The sequence below is a fragment of the Cebus imitator genome, unplaced genomic scaffold, assembly GCF_001604975.1.
Source record: "Cebus imitator isolate Cc_AM_T3 unplaced genomic scaffold, Cebus_imitator-1.0 Scaffold234, whole genome shotgun sequence".
Lineage (NCBI taxonomy): Eukaryota > Metazoa > Chordata > Mammalia > Primates > Cebidae > Cebus > Cebus imitator.
In genome coordinates, this window is record NW_016107549.1 from 1221802 (window position 1) to 1242661 (window position 20860).

At 49.3% G+C, this 20860-nt stretch overlaps 1 protein-coding gene across 20 annotated transcripts in view; it reads left to right on the forward strand.

The window, feature by feature from the left end:
- The window catches only part of CACNA1A (calcium voltage-gated channel subunit alpha1 A), a 293742-nt gene that overhangs the window by 180473 nt on the left and 92409 nt on the right, over positions 1-20860 (forward strand). For 14 of the 20 annotated variants that reach the window (XM_037727562.1, XM_037727559.1, XM_037727549.1 and 11 more), the window contains exons 11-19: positions 867-1076; positions 6174-6286; positions 9844-9956; positions 10122-10253; positions 10525-10597; positions 14831-14948; positions 15104-15180; positions 18064-18170; positions 19690-20499. In XM_037727562.1, coding sequence (XP_037583490.1) covers positions 867-1076; positions 6174-6286; positions 9844-9956; positions 10122-10253; positions 10525-10597; positions 14831-14948; positions 15104-15180; positions 18064-18170; positions 19690-20499 — 1753 coding nt within the window. The remainder of the gene's footprint in view (positions 1-866; positions 1077-6173; positions 6287-9843; positions 9957-10121; positions 10254-10524; positions 10598-14830; positions 14949-15103; positions 15181-18063; positions 18171-19689; positions 20500-20860) is intronic. The other 6 variants (XM_037727552.1, XM_037727557.1, XM_037727554.1 and 3 more) reach the window with 1 other exon arrangement.

Below are 20860 nucleotides of genomic sequence, written 5' to 3' on the forward strand. Positions count from 1 at the left end.
CGGGCTCTCAATCCCTCCATGATGCTTTACTTTTTTAAAAAAATATTTTTGTTATTTAAAAAATCATGTTTTGATACGTTGCCCAGGCTGGTGTCAAACTCCTGGCCTCAAACAGTCCTCCCACTCCAACTTCCCAAAGTACTGGGATTACAGGCATATCACTGCATCCACCCCAACTTTTTTTTCATAGCACTTTTCATTTTCCATCCCACTGTTAATTTACTTATTATGTCCACTGTCTCTCTCTCCCGCTTTGAGAATCAGACCCACAAGGTCCAGGCTCTGTTGCCTGATGTATCCTGAGCCCCTGGAACAGAACCTGGCACACAATAGGTACTCAATAAATGCATAAGACCAAAAATATTTGCAGGCAGAGGACACACCCAGCTTATTCCTTAGTGATCACTTCTAAAGTGAAATGCCCATGGAACACTAGGGTCTTATTCACATCTCTTTCTGGAGGCCTTCCAATCATGTTCTGTTCAGCCCTGTTGCCTGCCCCTGCATCAGGGAGTGGAGACCCTGCTTTATCCTGCCCTGTGGTGTGACATCCAGAGGCATCAGATGTGGCTGGGAGTGGAAGATGTGGAAGATTGGCTCCTGCAACAGAGAGCTTTCAATCTCCCCATTGATATCCTGCTTTCTCATTGGTTATTTCCAATTCTGTTTTTTCAGAAACATTGTCTTCTCATAAGTTCCATCTCTGCAAAACTAAGCCCATGGGTCATTATGGTTCCCTCGGGCCAGAGGGCTTGCTGGAGAGACTAATGGATCCCCTGGCTAAGATCCGTACTTGGGCTGCACATTGGTTAATTTATTCCGCAGGAACAGCCGGAGCCTGACATTCTCCGTCTTTTCCCTGGCAGGTTCTCCCTTCGCCCGAGCCAGCATTAAAAGTGCCAAGCTGGAGAACTCGACCTTTTTTCACAAAAAGGAGAGGAGGATGCGTTTCTACATCCGCCGCATGGTCAAAACTCAGGCTTTCTACTGGACTGTACTCAGTTTGGTAGCTCTCAACACGCTGTGTGTTGCTATTGTTCACTACAACCAGCCCGAGTGGCTCTCCGACTTTCTTTGTGAGTATCACCTAGCCCCACCCCTGCCAATTCCCTGATCCCTCCCTCACACCCTTTTTTCACTTCTCTTTCTCTGGTAGTATGTGGGTCTTCGTTGGTCCTCATTGAATCTGCCCTTTCATTTGGCCATTTCTGTAACTGTCACTGGGGCCAATGTGGCTGCTGTTATGACGATGGAACCCATCTCCCTTAGATCTGAGAGCTGGAAGCTGGAATTCATGCCAGCATATGCTCCTGTGGTTCCTTTCTAAGAGAGAGACAGAGGGGTACTGTTGAAGGGAGTGTTGAAAGAGAGATGGAGAAAGACAGAGCTCATAAGACAGATGAATAGAAACAGAAACATATAATATTAATAATTTTTATGCACATCTTTGGAAATGTTCATAACTTATGGTTAAGAGATAGAGAATGCCTTAGAAATAAGGAGGGGCTTATATGTTGCCCCCATTTTCTCTGCTTATTTCTGCCTCCGCTTCTCTCTTCTTTCAAACCTTCTGCTTCTTTTCTGTTAGGTTGGTACAAAATTAATTACGGTTTTTGCCATTTTTTCTTAACCCACAATTGCTTTTGCACCAACCTAATACTTCCTCCCCTGCCCTTTTTGGCTTCCTTATTCATTCATAGAACATCCCCTCTAGTATCTGTGAGAGTACCTTGCTCCCTCAGGGTACAAGGACCACCACGGCTTTGCCCTCTGGGCCTATTCCCAGATTCTGTATAAGTTAGAATGAGGTAGTATCAAAATCGAGGGCCAAGTAAGGGTGAGGAAAAGCAGCAAAAGATGGGGAGATGTCTGAGCAGGATTTCAAAAGTAAAGAGCTCTGAGAAATCAACAAGAGCAGCGATTGGGGCCAGGCATGGTAGCTCATGCATATAATCTCAGCATTTTAGGAGACCGAAGTAGGTGGATCACTTGAGGCTGGGAGTTTGAGACCAGCCTGGCCAACATGGCAAAACCCTGTATTTATAAAACATACAAAAATTAGCCAGGCGCGATGGTACACACCTGTAATCCCAGCTACTTGGGAGGCTGAGGCACTAGAATTGCTTGAACCTAGAAGGCGAAGGTTGCAGTGAGTCAAGATTGTGCCACTGCACTCCAGCCTGAGCAACAGAGAGAGTCTGTCTCAAGAAAATAAAATAAAAAGAGTAGTGATTGGATAGAGAGGGGAGCAGATGGATGCCCTGGCTTTGGTTTGTGGACCCCAAGTGAGGACTTCGCAAAACCTCTTTTGTCTATTGGCTGTCTAACATATTCACTGCCCTTCTGACCTGGTTCAGAATTGACTTAGAACAGCAACAAGAGACAGCCTAGTCTTTGACCTAGAAAGACTCATGAGCCTAGTCCAGGTCATTGTCTTCTTATAATCCTCCTTGTTCCCAGTCACATTGGCTGACACCCCCCCGCCTCCAGGACACCCCTCAGGAACCAGTTCTACTTCCCAGGGCCCTGACCTAGTTTCATACTTAGTAATTGTTTTTAGTCCCTCTGGAGTCTCATAAATGAGGACTCTACTTCTTGTTTTAACTTCATCTAATACTCTATTTTTAATTGCTTATATTCTCTCCACTAATCATCTTGCACAGTCTGTCCTGGTTCAGGAACAAGGGATTGAGAGTTCCTGCCTGGGACCTCAGTGTCTGTAAAGGTCCTTTACTCATTCCCACTTTCCATTTGAGAAAACTGAGACACAGAGAGGTTAAGTAGATTGCCCAGAGTCACACGGCTAGTAAATGATAAAGCCAGAGTTTGAACCCAGGCACTTGGGCTCCAGAGTCCAAGCTGTGTCTAATGACAGATGCATACACTGGGTACAAGATGACCTGAATTCTCAAAGCCTACCCTGTTCCTAAGACCATGCGACCTTAGACAAGTTCTTACCATCATCCATTGATCAAAGACATCTTCAATTATAAGGCACTCTTTTATTTATTTATTTATTTTTATTTTTATGTATTATTATTTTTTTTTTGAGACAGAGTCTTCCTCTGTCACCCTGGCTGGAGTGCAGTGGCACAACTTCAACTCATGGCAACCTCCACCTCCTGGGTTCAAGCAGTTCTCCCTGCCTCAGCCTCCTGAGTAGCTGGGATTACAGGCACCCACCACCACGCCCGACTAATTTTTGCATTTTTTAGTAGAGATGGGGTTTCACCATGTTGCCAGGCTGGTCTTGAACTCCTGACCTCAAGTGATACACCCACCTTGGCCTCCCAAAGTGCAGGGATTATAGGCGTGCACCACTTCACCCAGCCTGAGACTGGGTAATTTGATAAGAACAGAAATTTATTTTTTTACTCTTATTTTATGTACCACTAAGAAATGCTGCCATCTAAATTAGGACATGCTGATTTTAAGATACACATTAATTTCAGAGATGTCAAAATATTTTTAAAAAGTGTATGTCTTTGCTGGGTGTGGTGGCTCATGCCTGTAATCCCAGCACTTTGGGAAGCCAAGGTGGGCAGATCACGAGGTCAGGAGATAGAGACCATCCTGGCCAACATGGTGAAACCCTGTCTCTCCTAAAAATGCAGAACTTGGCTGGGTGTGGTGGCACGTGCCTATAATCCCTGCTACTCGGGAGGCTGAGGCAGGAGAATTGCTTGAATCCGTGAGGCAGAGATTGCAGTGAGCTGAAATCTTGCCACTGCACTCCAGCCTGATGACAGAGCAAGACTCCATCTCAAAAAAAAAAAAAAAGTATGTCTTGGAATCAGTGAAGTACAGTTGTTTCTTTGGGTCTCAGACTCCCATCTATGTGGTGGAAACTGGATTCGATGGTCCTGAAAGTTCTTCCAGATCCAACAATGCAATGGATAAGTAATTCTTATGGATAAGTAATTCTTTCAAGTCTTGTGCATCACTTGCTGTCATGTTTCCATGGTAACTGAGGAACAAGATCTCAGAAACTCTTCAGTCCTCCCGGAGTTACTTCTGGTGGGTCTTCAAATGTATCATATGTTATGAACAGACTTCTTTTGCTGATATTTTGGTCTTAGGGACCCAGAGTTTTCCTCAGACACTAGGATCTCTTAGTGTCCTATAAATAAGAAGAAATGGTGATAAGTAAGTGTGAAGGACTTTGACGGTCAGTTCAGAACACCTCTTAAAAGCATGATAGAGCAAAACCCCTGACAGTTGTCTTAGTTCATTTGTGCTGCTGTAACAAATTACCTGAGACTGGGTAATTTGATAAGAACAGAAATTTATTTTTTCACAGTTCTGAAGGCTGAGAAGTCCAAGAGCAAGGCCTTGGCAGGTTTGCTTGTCTGGTGAAGGCTGCTCTCTGCTTCTAAGATTGCACCTTGAGCACTGTATCCTCTGGAAGGGAGAAACACTGGGTCCTCACATGGCAGAAGGTGGAGAAGCAAGAGGGACAAAGTTCCTCTGTCAAGCTCTTTTATAAGGCACCTAATCCCATTCATGAGAGCTCCACTGTCATGTCTTAATCACCTGCTGAAGGCCCCACCTCTTGTTGCCATTACACTGTCAATTAAGTTTCAGTGTGAATTTTGGAGGGGACATAAACATTCAAACCATGACAACCAAACACAATTAGCTATGTGGCCATGATTAATTATATGAAATTCTTGGAAGTCAGTTTCAATCCTCTGTCTTTCCTTTCTATATGCTTTCTTCTCCTCAGAAACCTTCATCTCTCCTTTCTATCCATTAAGTAAGTACCCAACCCCTTCCTAACTCCTCTTCTCTTCCTACCCCACCAAGAAAGCCCTCTCAGAAAGGGATCTGATATCAGTCATTTATTTGCTGGAGCAAATGCATATCTATGTTTTAACCCTGCCTGAGGCATTTGCTTTTATGCTTTCTCACCAAAGAACAAAAGTCTTTGTCTTAAACGCAAGACTTTTAGATCACAAGCAACAAAGGATTTCTAGGGGACATAAGACAAGCTTTCTGAGTTGGGAGAAAAGCCAGGCCTTAGATGGGTTGCCTGTGTCACTCCAACTAAGTACTTAACTTCAGGATTACAAATAGGGCTTCATTATGATTTCTATTTCTTTTTTTTTTCCTTTGGAGCTCAGTCATGTAGAAATAGATTAGGTATAATTGTTAGATCAAAACACCCTGGCATTATGGGGCCATTATGGTCCATTGTTATTTTGTGAATTATTCAGTTAATTAGTTTGTTTTTTAAATGTGATAAACACCCGGGAACCCACCAATCAACATAAAAGCTAAGTCCCTGCAAATAATCTATATTCAGTCCTTCTTTTCAAACCAGGGCAAAAACTACAAGGTGGAGATCCACTGAAGTTTTTCTCATCCCTTTTAAGATTGGCCTGAGGTCGGTTGGCTTGCTGGTTGGAGGGTAGAGCACAATTGTTGCTCTTTTTTTTTTTTTTCTTTAGACAGGGTTTTGCTTTGTCACCCAGGCTGCAGTGCAGTGGCCCTATCTTGACTCACTGCAACCTCCACCTCCCAGGTTCAAGTGATTCCCGTGCCTCTGCCTCCCAGGTAGCTGGGTTTGCAGATGTGCATCACCACACTCAGCTAATTTTTGTATTTTTAATAGAGATGGGGTTTGCCCTGTTGGCCGGGCTGGTCTCAAACGGCTGACCTCAGTTGATCTGACTGCTTCAGCCTCCTAAAGTGTTGGGATTATAGACATGAGCCCCCATGCCCAGCCAGCTCTTCCTTTTTAACAGAAGGGAAACTGAGGCCCATGGAAAGGACACCTTGGGCAGAGCATGGGCACAGTAGCTCATATCTGTAATCACAGCAATTTGGGAGGCTGAGCTAGGAGGATCACTTGAGGCCAGGAGTGCAAGAGCAGCCTGAGCAGCACAGTGAGACCCCTATCTCCACATAAAAATTTTAAAAAGGAAAAAAAAAATAGGATAAGTCCAATTTTGGGTGTGGTGACACATGCCATAATTCTAGCATGTGGGAGGCCAAATCGGGGAAACCGTTTGAGGCCAGGAGTTTGAAACTGGCCTAACAACATAGGAAGACCTCATCTCTACAAAAAATAAAAAGTTAAAAAATAATAATAAAAGGAAAGTCAGAGCCACTTGGAACCCCTACCCTCAGCAAGCCTAACCTCCTCTCTGTTTCCTCTTTCTCCCTTGTAGACTATGCAGAATTCATTTTCTTAGGACTCTTTATGTCCGAAATGTTTATAAAAATGTATGGGCTTGGGACGCGGCCTTACTTCCACTCTTCCTTCAACTGCTTTGACTGTGGGGTAAGTGCTCTTGTTTCTAAGAAGTTCATTTCTCCAGCTCTTGCCTGGAATGACAGATAGCTGGGCATATTAAAGGGGGAAAGGTAAAGTTATCCCTGAATATAAAAGACTCAGATGGATGCAGAAGGAATGAAGAAACAGTCCCAAACACTGGTGAGGATACAGGGTACCCAGAACTCTCAACCACTGCCAGCGGGAGGAAAATGTATAGACCCCTTTGGAAAGCTAAGTGGGGGACATAAGACAAGTTTTCCAAGCTGGGAGAAAAGCCAGGCCTTAGATGGGTTGCCTGTGTCATTCCAGCTAAGTACCTAACTTCAGGATTACAAATAGGACGTCATTATGATTTCTATTTCTTTTTTTTCCTTTCAGTCATATAGAATTAGATGAAGCATAATTGTTAGATTACAATACACTAGTGTTATGGGACCATTATGATCCATTGTTATTTTGTGAATTACTCAGTTAATTAGTTTATTTTTTTAATGTGATGAACACCCAGTAACCCACCAACCAAAACAAAAGCTAAATCCTTGGCAATAATCTACATCCAATCCTCCTCATCGAACCAGGGCAAAAACTACAAGATGGAGATGTGACCCAGCACTCCATTGCTTGGAATTCATCCTAGAAAGTCTCATCTACGAGACACGGGCCAGAATGTCCCCATCCTGCAGCTGGAAATGAAATTAAGGTTGTTAGCAAATAAGCGGAGAACGCCTGGCCCAGGGCAGCCGTAATCATTCACCACAGTCCTGTTGGTCTCAGAAAGGCTTAATAACCCCGTCTCTACTAAAAATACAAAAAATTAGCTGGGCATGGTGGTGCGTGCCTGTAATCCCAGCTACTCAGGAGGCTGAGGCAGGAGAATTGCCTGAACCCAGGAGGCGGAGGTTGCAGCGAGCCGAGATCGCACCATTGCACTCCAGCCTGGGTAACATGAGTGAAACTCCGTCCTAAAAATAATAATAATTTATAATAACTGAATGTTGTACTGTTTTCTGCCATTATAGAAAATTATCATGGAGAAAACAAAATACATACAAACAAACATTTCCTACATAAATGATCCAAGTGTTTAAAGAATAAAACTAATTTCTATTAAAAAGAAAAGGAAGCCGGGTGTGATGCCTCGTGCCTGTAGCCTCAGCTATTTGGGAGCAAGACCCTGTCTCTACCAAAAAAAAAAAAAAAATTTGCCAGGTGTGGTGATACACACCTGTAGTCCCAGCTACTCAGAAGGCTGAGGTGGGAGGATCGCCCCCGCAGTTTGAGGCTACAGTGAGCTATGATCACACCACTGTATTGCAGCCTGGGAAATAGAGTGAGACCCTATCTCTAAAAAATAAAAGTAGGCCAGGCACAGTGGCTCACACCTGTAATCCCAGCACTTTGGGAGACCGAGGTAGGTAGATCACCTGAAGTCAGGAATTTGAGACCAGCCTGGCCGACATGGTGAAACCCCGTCTCTACCTTAAAAACTATAAAAATTAGCCAGGCGTTGTGGTGCACGCCTGTAACCCCAGCTACTTGGGAAGCTGAGGCAGAAGAATCGGTTGAACTCAGGAGGCAGAGGTTGCAGTGAGCTGAGATTGTGCCACCGCACTCCATCCTGGGCGATAGAGTGAGACTCTGTCTCAAAAAAAAAAAGAAAAATGAACAAATGCCTTGAACAGCCTTGTCTGTAATAGTTCCAAGTCCCAATATCCATGATGTATCCTTTTGCTGTAGACTAGATAAATATTTTGTGGCATATCTATGTAACCAAATACTCTGGAACAGTGAAAGCCCAGCAGCAACAGCCATGCCCAGCAACAAGAATCTCACCTGTGTAACATGGCACAGGAGGAGGCAGAAGCTGACAACCTAAGTCCATACAGTTCATGCCAAGTTCAAGTGGACAAAATCAAACTCTCTCTATATGTACAATTTTTTTTTTTAAACAGTCTCACTCTATTGCCCAGGCTGGAGGGCAGTGGCACAATCGCACAATCTCACTTCACCGCAACCTCCATCTCCCGGTTTCAAACAATTCTCCCACCTCAGCCCTGAAAGTAGCTGAGATTATAGGCATGCATCAACACAACCGGCTAATTTTGTGTTTTTAGTAGATACGGGGTTTCACCAATTTATCCAGGCTGGTCTCAAACTCCTGACGTCAAGTGATCCACCGTCCTCGGCCTCCCAAAGTGCTGGGATTACAGGCATGAGCCACCATACCCGGCCTTAAACTATATATTTTAAGGATGATACTTGAATACTTTGAAAAGGCAGGGACCTTGAAAACACGATGTTCAGTAAAAGAAATCAGACACAAAAGGCCAAGTATTGCATAATTCCATTTGTATGAAATGTCCAGAGTCAGCAAATCCATAGAGACAGAAAGTAGATTAGTGGTTGCTAGGGTCTGGGGGAGGGAGAGAGGGGAGTGACTGCTGATGGGGACAGGGCCTCCTTTTGGGGTGATGAAAATGTTTTGCAACTTGATAGAGGTGATATTTGCAGAATATTGTGCATGTACCTAAATGCCACCAAATTGTGTAATTCAGAGTGTTAATTTTATGGTATGTGAATTTCACCTTAATTTTGTTTAAAGGTAAGAAAATGGTTATTACAAAATTCAGGATGGTAGTTACATCACAGTGTCTCTGGAAGCTTCGAGGGTATCCACATGTTCCTTTGGTTTGTTTTTTGTGGGGTTTTTGTTGTTGTTGTTGAGATAGAGTCTTTCTCTGTTGCCCAGGCTGGAGTGCAATGACAGGATCGTGGCTTTCTGCTGTCTCAAATTCCTGGGCTCAAGCGATCCTCTCTTCTCAGCCTCCTAAGTAGCTGGAACTATAGGCACAATGCCACCATGGCTGGCTAATTTTTTTTTTTTTTTTTTGATAGAGTCAGGGTTTCCCTATGTTACCCAGGCTGGTCTTGAACTCCTGGGCTCAAGTGATCCACCCACCTCGGCCTTCCAAAGTTCTGGGATTACAGGCATGAGCCACTGCACCCAGCCTTGTCTTAATTCTTGATATAGGTAGTAGTTCCATGAACATTCACTTTGTAATTTTGTGTTCCAGGAATTCTCAGGTCTGTGTGAGCTCTTAATAAATAAAAAAGAGGCCAGGTGCAGTGGCTCAATGCTTTGGGAAGCCAGAGTAGGAGGCCAACACTTGGAGAGGCCAAAGCCAGAGGGTGGCTTCAGCCCAGAAGTTTGAAACCAGCCTGGGCAATAGTAGCGAGATCCCATCTCTCTAAAAATGTTTTTAAATTAGCCAGGTGTGGTGGTACACACCTAGAAGCTGAGGTAGGAGAATCACTTGAGCCCAAGAGGTCAGTGCTGCAGTGAGCTGTGATCGCACCACTGCACTCCAGCCTGGGTGACACAGTGAGACCTGTTCTCCATAGATAAATGAATGGGTGAATGTGGAGGTCAGGGTTCCTCACCCAGCTTCCATTTGGAGGTAGGAGTTGGGCCAGCTTCTTGCAAGGTTGGCGCCTAGGAAATGCTTGCCAGCTCTGGAGCCCAGACGCCGTCCCTGGACGTGAGACCAGGTCCTCTGCTCTAGGTTATCATTGGGAGCATCTTCGAGGTTATCTGGGCCGTCATAAAACCTGGCACATCCTTCGGAATCAGTGTGTTACGAGCCCTCAGGTTATTGCGTATTTTCAAAGTCACAAAGTAAGTCTTTGGGGTCCCTGGACATCGGTACAGGGGGTGGGGATGGGGGACATGGTGGGGGCGCCTCCAGAAAGTTGGGAAGGTGAGCCTCGTGCTTCGAGGGCTGACTCCGGGGCCCCTGCCTCCCCCGCCTGGCCTGAGTCCTCACCCGACCTCTGTCAACAGGTACTGGGCATCTCTCAGAAACCTGGTCGTCTCTCTCCTCAATTCCATGAAGTCCATCATCAGCTTGTTGTTCCTCCTCTTCCTATTCATTGTCGTCTTTGCCCTTTTGGGAATGCAGCTCTTTGGCGGCCAGTAAGTCCTTCACAGGAACTCGACTCCTGCTTCCCTGGGGTCCAGCTCGGGGCATCCAGAAACCCACACTCCCCTCCAACATGCAGGCTGCCTTCCTCGTAGCCCAGACACCCGTTGGGGTCACCCAGACGGGCAGGGCCTGGGTACCACTCAGAGTTTCCTGGGGACAGAGATGATGGAGACGTGCGTTTCCTTGGAGATGAGATGCTGAGCCACACCCTCAGAGCACCTGGGGTGGGGCCAACGTGAAATGTCCGTGTCCTCCCTGCAGGTTTAATTTCGATGAAGGGACTCCTCCCACCAACTTCGATACTTTTCCAGCAGCAATAATGACGGTGTTTCAGGTACGGCCTTCACCTGGCCCCACGGGCCGACACCTCTCAGTGTCAGAGATGAAAGTGCTTACTCCACACCCAAGGGGCTTCCCTGAACTCCTCCTTCTCTACCTTGCCTTTTCACACTGCTTTAAAATACAGATTTTATGATCATCATTGTTCAGATAATGGTGAGGGCAAGAGATCAGGAGATGAATGTCATGGGAAAGACGGTTTGTGACTGGGCACGGTGGCTCACACCTATAATCCCAGGGCTTTGGTCAGGTATGGTGGCTCACACCTGTAATTCCAACACTTTAGGAAGCCCCGATGGGCAGATCACTTGAGATCAGAAGTTCGAGACCAGCCTGGCCAACATGGTGAAACCCCATCTCTACTAAAAATACAAAAATGAGCTGGGCATGGTGGTGGGTGCCTGTAATCCCAGCTACTAGGGAGACCGAAACACAAGAATTGCTTGAATCCCGGGGGCAGAGATTGCAGTGAGCCAAGATCATACCACTGCACTCCAGCCTGGGCAGCAGGGCAAGACTCCATCTCAAAAAACATAAAAGCACTTTGGCAGATCAAGGCAGGAGGATGACTTGAGGCCAGGAAGTTGAGAACAGCCTGAGCAATGTAGTGAGACTTTTTCCCTGCCAGACGTGGTAGCTTATGCCTGTAATCTCAGCACTTTGGGAGGCAGACCACCTGAGGTCGGGAGTTTGAGACCAGCCTGGCCAACATGGAGAACCCACCTCTCTACCAAAAATACAAAATTAGCCAGGCATGGTGGCGCATGCCTGTGACCCCAGCTATGGAGGCTGAGGCAGCAGAATTCAGAATTGCTTGAACCCCAGAGGCAGAGGTTGTGGTGAGCCGAGATCGTGCCATTGCACTCCAGCCTGGGCAACAAGAGCGAAACTTCATCTGAAAAAAAAGAAAAAAAGAGAGACTCTGTCTCTACAAAAATGTAAAATTTAATTAGCTGGGCATGGTGGTGTACACCTCCTAGCTGGGGTGGCTGAAGCAAAAGGGTCACTTGAGCCCGGGAGGTTGAGGCTGCAATGAGCTATAATCACACCACTGCACTCCAGCCTGGGTGACAGCAAGACCCTGTCTCAAAAAAGAAAGGAAAGTTTGTTACACTCACAGATCCTCAGAGAAGGAGCATACCATGCAGGACCAGTCAAGGAAGCCACAGGGTCAGACAGAAAGCAGAAAGAAAAGGAAAATGTGGACAAGAGCACTGAGTGTGGTTTCCGTGGAAAGGAATGGGTGAGGCAGAGTAACAAGCTCAGGACTGGCTCGTTTGGATCGTTTCAGTGGGCTCCGGGGCAGACGAGCTGTTCTGGCTTGTCTAGGACCTGGCCCTGGGGTGGTTAGGGCAGGTGGATAGCACTGGGAAGATTGGTTGGGATATGGGCTAGTTGAGATGTTGGTTGGTTTGCATTGAAAAGCCTGCTCAGGGCTAAATTATTTACAACATCTAGGGACCAGCTAGTGCCAGACCTGGTAGACCCTCCGTAGTCAGCAAGGCCTCAGATGCATCAGAATCAGGAAAATAAAACACGGCTAGGCCAGTTACATGGCTTGTACCCGTAATCTCAGCAGTTTGGGAGACCGAGGCAGGAGGATTGCTTGAGCCCAGGAGTTCGAGGCCACAGTGAGCTCTAGCCCGGGTCACAGAGCAAGACCCTGTGACCCTGTCTCTTAAAAAAAGAAAGAAAAAGACGTGGCTAATATACCCATGAAATCTGAAGATACGTTGGTCTCATATTCCAGGGTGAAGGGATTGACCTTGAGTGATCAACCCAAAGCAGCTTCTGCCTCCATGTGGGCACATTCCCTGAGGCTGGGGACTGGCCCCGCCTGGACCTTCAGAGCACCTCTGGTGGATTCTTTCTCTTTGGGGGACAGAGAGTGTATAGAAAACGTGACTTCACTCTCTCCTTCTCCTGGGGAGGTAGTTTCTAAATGAGACCCCTAGACAGGGAGTTGAAGAGGAAACACTCCATGAAGGGAAGTTCTGAGCCCCCACATACGCGATTATGAATAGCACTGATCACTGCTCATATCTTTAGCTCGGAGGTTCTCACCCAAGAGCAAGTCTGCCCTCCACGGGTGTGTGGCAATGCCTGCAAGCACTGTTGTTTGTCACAGCTGGGGAAGGGGTGCTCCTGACATCTGGTGGGTGGAGACTAGGAATGCTGCTCAATTCCCTACAATTTACAGGACAGCCCCAAATATCAGCAGGGCTGAGGCTAAGAAGCCCTGTTTTCGCAGATTAATGTTTTTGGAGTTCTTTAACATTTACTTTATCCTCATGGAACTATGGGTAGAAGGAAGGAAGTTGGATTTTTTTTTAAAGGAACGTGTAGGTGCTATTTGAATATCCACTTGGTTCTTTCAGTATGCATCAGCAAAACTTCAGTCAACACATTGATCCTTTGCCTTGGCCTTTCTCTGGTCCCCTGCCCTGCCCCCAGGGAACGGCAGTCCAGTGGTACTGTGAATCTTTTGCAGCACATCCTAAAAGGAGCAGCCATTGCTGGATAAATGCCCCAGCTCCCTCATCCTCAGGTGGTATGACCCCCTCAGAGCTCCCCAGCAAGACCAAGCCCGGCTCCCTGCAGTGGAAACTTGCTTGATCACATACTCTTTATGTTCCGCCCTCTCTTCCCTTTCTCACTTCTCCTCTCCCTACTGGTGCTTCCTGAGATCACCTAACCCCTTGCACCTGAACCCTTCTTCCATGGTCTGCCTCAGGCAGGGGGACCCCGAACATGGCCTCGTGCTACATTTGTGCTATCCACGTAGTAGCGTATTTAATCATCACCATGACCACACGAGGCACATAGGTAAATATTAAAAATCCTGTCTTAGCCTGCTCAGGCTGCCATAACAGAATACCACAGACTGGGTGTCTTACACAGGAAACGTTTGTCCTCTCACAGCTCTGGAGGCTGGAAGTCCAAGATCATGGTGTCAGCAGGGTTAGTTCCTGGTGAGGGCTCTCTTCCTGGCTCGCAGATAGCCACCGTCTTGCTGCGTCCTCATATGGCAGACAGAGAGTTCTGGTGTCTCCTCCTGTTCTCTTTCTTTCTTTGAGACAAAAATCTCAAAAAAAAATCTGGTGGTTTTTTTTTTTTTTTTTGAAATATTTTTTTTTTTTTTTTTTTTTTTTTTTGGTCACCCGGGCTGGAGTGCAATATTGCAATCATAGCTCATTGCAGCCTCAAACTCCCAGGTTCAGATGATCCTCCTACCTCAGCCCTTTGAGTAGCTGGGGCTACAAATGTGCACCCCCACACATCCAGCTAATCTTTTTTAATTTTTTTGTAAAGATGGGGTCTTGGGGCTGGGCACAGTACCTCACGCCTGTAATCCCAGCACTTTGGGAGGCTGAGGCAGGTGGATCACCAGGTCAGGAGTTCGAGACCAGCCTGACCAATATGGTGAAACCCCATCTGTACTAAAAATACAAAAATTAGCCTGGTGTGGTGGCGGGTGCCTATAATCCCAGCTGCTTGGGAGGCTGAGGCAGGAGAATAGCTTGAACCCAGGAGGCGGCGGTTGCGGTGAGCCGAGATTGTGCGGCTACACTCCAGCCTTCATGACAGAGCAAGACCCCATCTCAAAAAAAAAAAAAAAAAAAAAAAAAAAAAAAACCCCCACCAAAAAAAAAAAAAAAAAAAAAAAAAAAGATGGAGTCTTGCTAAATTGCCCAGGTAATCTTGAACTCCTGGCCTCAAGTGATCCTCCCACCTTGGCCTCCCAAAGTACTGGGATCACAGGCATGAGCCATGGCACGGTCTCTTCCTCTTCTTATAAGGGCACTAATACCATCATGCAGTCCCCCATGACCTCATCTAACCCCAGTTACCTTCCAGAGGCCCCATCTCCAAATACAATCCCATTATGAATTAGGGCTTCAACAGGTGAATTTGGAGGGGGACACAAATCCCCTTAATCACATCAAGTAAGACAGAGTGACAGGAGAGTTTGTGACTCCCCCAGGGTTCCATTTTCCTAGAAGCCAGGCTAAGAGCCCCCTGAGGCAGGAACAGCCCTTTCTACTCACAAAGAGGAAAGCCAAGGAGAAGAAGGCAACACAGCGTCTGGCCCCACAAACCGGGCAGGATGGTTAAAGACCTCCTGGGCTTGGGGATGGGGTGGGCGGATTCCGGCTCCACAGCTGCGTCTCCAAGGGCCCCGTGGCTGAGAGGGGGGTTGGCTGTGTGTTTCTTGCTCCCCTTTCAGATCCTGACGGGCGAAGACTGGAACGAGGTCATGTACGACGGGATCAAGTCTCAGGGGGGCGTGCAGGGCGGCATGGTGTTCTCCATCTATTTCATTGTACTGACACTCTTCGGGAACTGTATCCTTCGTGGAGGGAGAGATGGGGACAGGCCCGGACCTCTCTGGCAGAGGAGAGGTGGGAGGGGCTCCAGGGAGGGTACTGAGAGACCCAGATACCCAGGGCCCAAGTGGTGTCCCACCAGGGGTTGCTTTTCCTGACTCAGACATTTACAGACACCCTCCTGAATGTGTTCTTGGCCATCGCTGTGGACAATCTGGCCAACGCCCAGGAGCTCACCAAGGTGGAGGCGGTGGGAGGCTGTTTCTCTGGCAAAGTTGCCACCTGCCCGTGGCAGATCAGGATGGGAGTGGGGGTGGGGGCATGGGAACGGGGTCCGAGCTTTTGCCCGGGATGCACCGTGCAAAGAGAAGGCGCCTCTCCCCCACTCCCAGAAACAGACTGTCCCTTATCAAGCAAATTCTACAGCCAAGAGGGTGGGAAGGGGGAAGGCAGTGAGGTCGCTGCAGGGGACAGATAGCAAACTCAACCAAAAGGCCGTTTGCAGGGAGTAAGCAGGGCTTCCGAGGAACGGTGTAGCCCCCAGGCTAGTGGGTGGGAGAGGGGGTGCTGTTATGGGGACCCAGCCAGAGCTGGGCCAAGGAAAAAGGGCTGCCACCAGCCCTGTGACCTTAGGGGACCCAGAACCATGGCAAGGCACAGATGGAATGGCCAATAAATGTCCCCACTTTCTCTCTCCCTCTGGCTTCCTGCTGGAGCCTCCCCTTCCATAGCCAAACTCAGCATGTTAAGAGCTAGCCTGGGTCCAGCCTAAGCCTCTCCCCGAGGACCCTATGAAGTTAAGATTACACGTAACAGGTACAGGGTCTTCCTGTCAGCCCTGGGGTCTCCCCCAGCATTGCGGCCCCACCTCCAGTGCCTCGAAGTGTTCAGGACATGTTTGTGAAATTGAACCAAACTAAGCAGACGTTGCCAACGCTCCATCTGCCGGCCCTGGCAGGAGGGAGAGAGAGTTTCCCGGCCCCAGCTCCCACTGGAGGGAAGCGGAAGTCTCTGCCATCCCAAGCACACGGCCATGAGCCTGGCCACCGGGGAGCCGGCTGGCATGGCTGAGCCAAGGGCTGATCCAGCCATGAGCTCATCCAAGTTGCAAGAGCCCGTGCTCAGGGGCTGGTGCAGCAGAGCAGGGCGGTAGCGGTGGGGGGAGGGAGAAAGGCCAGCTCGTTCACCTCCTGGGAGATGTGGACATTCCTCTCCATACCTAACGTTCTTTCTTTCATTGATCTCACAAGCATTTCTTGGTCATTTGTGTTTTTAATCCTATTCAATCCTCATGGAAACCTGAGGAGGCAAGTTCTCTGAGCCCCATTTTACAGATTTCATCATCAATAAGCACTTAATGAGCACCTACTGTGCCAGAGGCCCTGGTCTAGGACTTAAGGATGCAGTAGTGAACAAAAAAGAGGCAAAAATCCCTGCCTTTGTGGAGCAGGGTTCAAGTGGGGAGACTGTCAGGAAACAAGATACATTTGTAAACATACATGGCTTGTCAGATGGTAATAAATGTCAGAGAGGAAAATGCAGTAGAGAAAGTCGGGGAGAGTTGGAATTTTAGATGAGGAATGGGTGGCACAGAGAGGTTGAGAGACTTGCTCAAGGTCACACAGCAGTGAGTTGTGGAGCTAGGATTTGAACCCAAGCCATCTGGGCCTGCAGCCTGTGCTCTTAACTGCTGTGTACCAGTTGCTTGAGTTTGAGCCTGTTTCATACTCACTTGGGAACCTGTGGGAAATGCAGATTCCAGGGCCCAGCCCTCGTTCTATAAATTCTTCGGGGAGCCTGGGAATCTGCGTTTTAAGTGTTTTCTGAGGCAGATAGTTCAGAGACCTGGCTCTGAAAAATGCTGGGAATGGTGCCAGAGGGGCAGGGTAGCCCTACGAGAGCAGGGTGACCAGCCGGATGCCATCTCCATGTTGTCCCTGACAGTGCCCTGATCTGACCATTTCCAAGGTGGTGAGGTTGCTCCCTATTACAGTGATTTGGAGCACAGCGGGAGAGCTGCCCTGCGGCGGCGTGACGTTTCTTACGGGCGGGTTCATTTCTGGCCGTTTCTTTCTCGTTGCTTTTTCTTTGTTGGCTTTTCTGTTTTACAAATGAGGCCCCGCATGAAGGCTGAAGAAGGATTTAAAGTCCAAAAACGTCTTTTTCTGTATGTATTTTTAAAACATCTTCCCCCATTCTCCTCCTCTCTGAACCTAACCACCAGTGGGCAGCAGCACCCGGGGCAGCTGGCTGTAGCCCGGGTGCCCTGCTCTCCTCTCCCCGCCGCCTTCCTGTCACGGGGGCTGAGAATGTGAATTCCTCTCCTGATTCTCCTTCTGGGGGCTGTCTGACAGTGCACGGCATGGGCCATCGGGTGCCAGGCTTTTCTGTGTGTGAAGCTAGTTGAGTATTTTTTGAAACTTGGTTCAGAGAGTTCCCACGGCTGAGAAAGCCTAGCGAGAGGAAAACCTTTGCATTGCTTTCCGGCTCATTAAGACAGGATGCAGGGGCCAGGCACGGTGGCTCATGCCTATAATCCCAGCAGTTTGGGAGGCCGAGGTGGGAGATCATTTGAGGCTGAAAGTTCAAGACCAGTCTGGGCAACATAGTGAGACCCTGTCTCTACCAAAAAAAAAAAAAAAAAAAAAAAAAAAAAAAATTAAATGTATCTGGGCATAGTGGCATGCACCTGTAGTCCCAGTTGCTTGGGAGGCAGAGGTGAGAGGACTGCTTGGGCCCAGGAGTTCAAGGTCACAGTGAGCTATGATTGTGCCACTGCACTCCAGCCTAGGCAACCAAGGGAGACTCTGTCTCTGAAAACAAAGGAAAAAAAACAAAAACAGGCTGCATTAAAAGTCTTCATTGTAAAAAGAGAAGGGACATTTCTATCTTTTATCTTCTGGCTGTGTGTTAAACCTCAGACTGAGTTAGACGTCAAGCTTATACACAGAGGGGATAGCAGTACACTTAACCAATAGCAGGTACCCATTCCCCTTGGGGAGCCTTGGTTCTGATTGGTCGATACTCAGGCCGAACCCGTTTCAGATGTTGCCCCTGGTCAGCAACAGGGTCAGAAGCGAGTCCCCAAGGCCTAGTTCATGTTTTGTGAACAGAGATTCCATGTGCCTTTTAGGATGAACAAGAGGAAGAAGAAGCAGCCAGCCAGAAACTTGCTCTACAGAAAGCCAAAGAGGTGGCAGAAGTGAGTCCTCTGTCGGCAGCCAACATGTCCATCGCTGTGTAAGTGCCCTGAATCCCTGGGTGCCTCCACGCTGCTCAGCCTCCACACTCTCCCAGGCACAGATTTGGGAAGGAGTCAGCGTGGTCCTTGACAGAACTGAGCTTTAGGAAGGGACACTTCTTGTCCTTCCACCTGCTTTCACTCAATAAATATTTAGTTAGCAGCTATTATGTACCCAGCACTGTTCTCATTTCTGGGGATACAGTATTAACCAAGAGAAAACAAAAATCCCACCTGTGTGTAGCAGTTCTAGCAAGGGAGAAAGTCAATAAATGAGATAAAGTATGTAATGTGATAGAAGGTGATGGGGCCAGGTGCCATGGCTCACGCCTGTAATCCCAGCACTTTGGGAGGCCAAGGGGGGCAGATCACGACGTAAAGAGATCAAGACCATCCTCGCCAACATGGTGAAACCCCATCTCTACTAAAAATACAAAAAATTAGCTGGGCGTGGTGGTGCATGCCTGTAGTCCCAGCTGCTGGGGAGGCTGAGGCAGGAGAATTGCTTGAACCCAGAAAATGGAAGTCACAGTCGGCATTCCGCCACTGCGCTCCAGCCTGGCGATAGAGTGAGACTGCGTCTCAAAAGAAAAAAAAAAATTAAAAAAGAAGGTGATGGAACTACTGAGAAAGTAGGGAGGGAAATAGAAAATGACAGAAGTGAAGAGAGCTGTCATTTTAAACAAAGTTGTCAGGGAAGGCATCACGTAGAATAGGCGTCCCCAACTCCTGGCCTGTGGGCTGGTACCAGTCCGAGGCCTGTTGGGAACCAGGCGGCACAGCAGGAGGTGAACAGTGGGCACAGGCGCATTACCGCCTGAGCGCCACCTGCTGTCAGATCAGGGGCAGCATTCGATTCTCACAGGAGCACGAGCCCTATTGTGAACTGTGCATGTGGGGGAGGATCATCTGAGGCTGGAAGAGGAGCCTAGGTTGCCTGCTCCTTATGAGAATCTAATGCCCAATGATCTCAGGTGAAACAGTTTTATCTCAAAACCACCCCTTACACCTGGGTCTGTGGAAAAACTGTCTTCCACAAAACTGGCCCCCAGTGCCAAAAAGGCTGGGGGCTGCTCACCTAGAATGTTACATGGCCTGAAGGAGGGAGGGAGGAGCCATGGGGGGCCTGGGGAAGAGCATCCCAGGCAGAGGGAACGGCATAGGCAAAGGCTGTGAGGCAGGAACGTGCCTGATGTGAAGGAGGCCTGTGTGAGTGGAATGGTAAGTGTGGGAAGGTGAAGGCAACGAGGTGACAGGCAGATGACACAGGGCCTGGACCTTGTGGGTCAGGGGGAGGACTTGGCTTTTGCCCCTAGGTAGGTGGGAGCCATGGAGGGTTCTTGAGCAGAGGAGGCTGGGACCTGACTCAGATGCTCACAGGCTCCTTCTAGCATCCAGTGGGGAGTAGAGGGTGGCGAGCAGCAGTGGGAGTCAGGCTGAGATGCGGGGTGGCCCAGGTCCTCCATCCGAGCTACGGTGCCTGGCAAGGCTCTAAGGCCTGTGACCTCCCCGCTGCAGGAAAGAGCAACAGAAGAATCAAAAGCCAGCCAAGTCCGTGTGGGAGCAGCGGACTAGTGAGATGCGAAAGCAGAACCTGCTGGCCAGCCGGGAGGCCCTGTACAACGAAATGGACCCGGACGAGCGCTGGAAGGCCGCCTACACCCGGCACCTGCGGCCGGACATGAAGACGCACTTGGACCGGCCGCTGGTGGTGGACCCGCAGGAGAACCGCAACAACAACACCAACAAGAGCCGGGCGGCCGAGCCCACGGTGGACCAGCGCCTCGGCCAGCAGCGCGCCGAGGACTTCCTCAGGAAACAGGCCCGCTACCACGACCGGGCCCGGGACCCCAGCGGCTCGGCGGGCCTGGACGCACGGAGGCCCTGGGCGGGCAGCCAGGAGGCCGAGCCGAGCCGGGAGGGACCCTACGGCCGCGAGTCGGACCACCACGCCCGGGAGGGCGGCCCGGAGCAGCCCGGGTTCTGGGAGGGCGAGGCCGAGCGGGGCAAGGCCGGGGACCCGCACCGGAGGCACGTGCACCGGCAGGGGGGCAGCAGGGAGAGCCGCAGCGGGTCCCCGCGCACGGGCGCGGACGGGGAGCCCCGACGGCACCGCGCGCACCGCAGGCCCGGGGAGGACGGCCCCGAGGACAGGGCGGAGCGGAGGGCGCGGCACCGCGAGGGCAGCCGGCCGGCCCGGGGCGGCGAGGCCGAGGGCGAGGGCCCCGACGGCGGCGAGCGCAGGAGGCGGCACCGGCACGGCGCCCCGGCCACCTACGAGGGGGACGCGCGGAGGGAGGACAAGGAGCGGAGGCATCGGAGGAGGAAGTAAGTGGAGGCGACCTCAAATCCGGAGAATGACAGTAGCGATCGTAATGACAACAGCAGCCAAAGTGGCGAGCGCTGTGTGTGTTCTTAACAAAAATATACGATAAAATGCCGTATTTGGTGCGGGCGCGGTGGCTCACGTCTGTAATCCCAGCACTTTGGGAGGCCGAGGCGGGTGGATCACGAGGTCGGGAGGACAAGAGCTGCCTGGCCTACGTGGGGGACCCCCATCTCTACAAAAAATACAAAAATTGGCCGGCCGTGGTGGCGGGCGCCTGTAATTCCAGTTACTCGGGAGGCTGAGGCAGGAGAATCGCTTGACCCCAGGGAGGTGGAGGTTGCAATGAGTGGAGACCGTGCC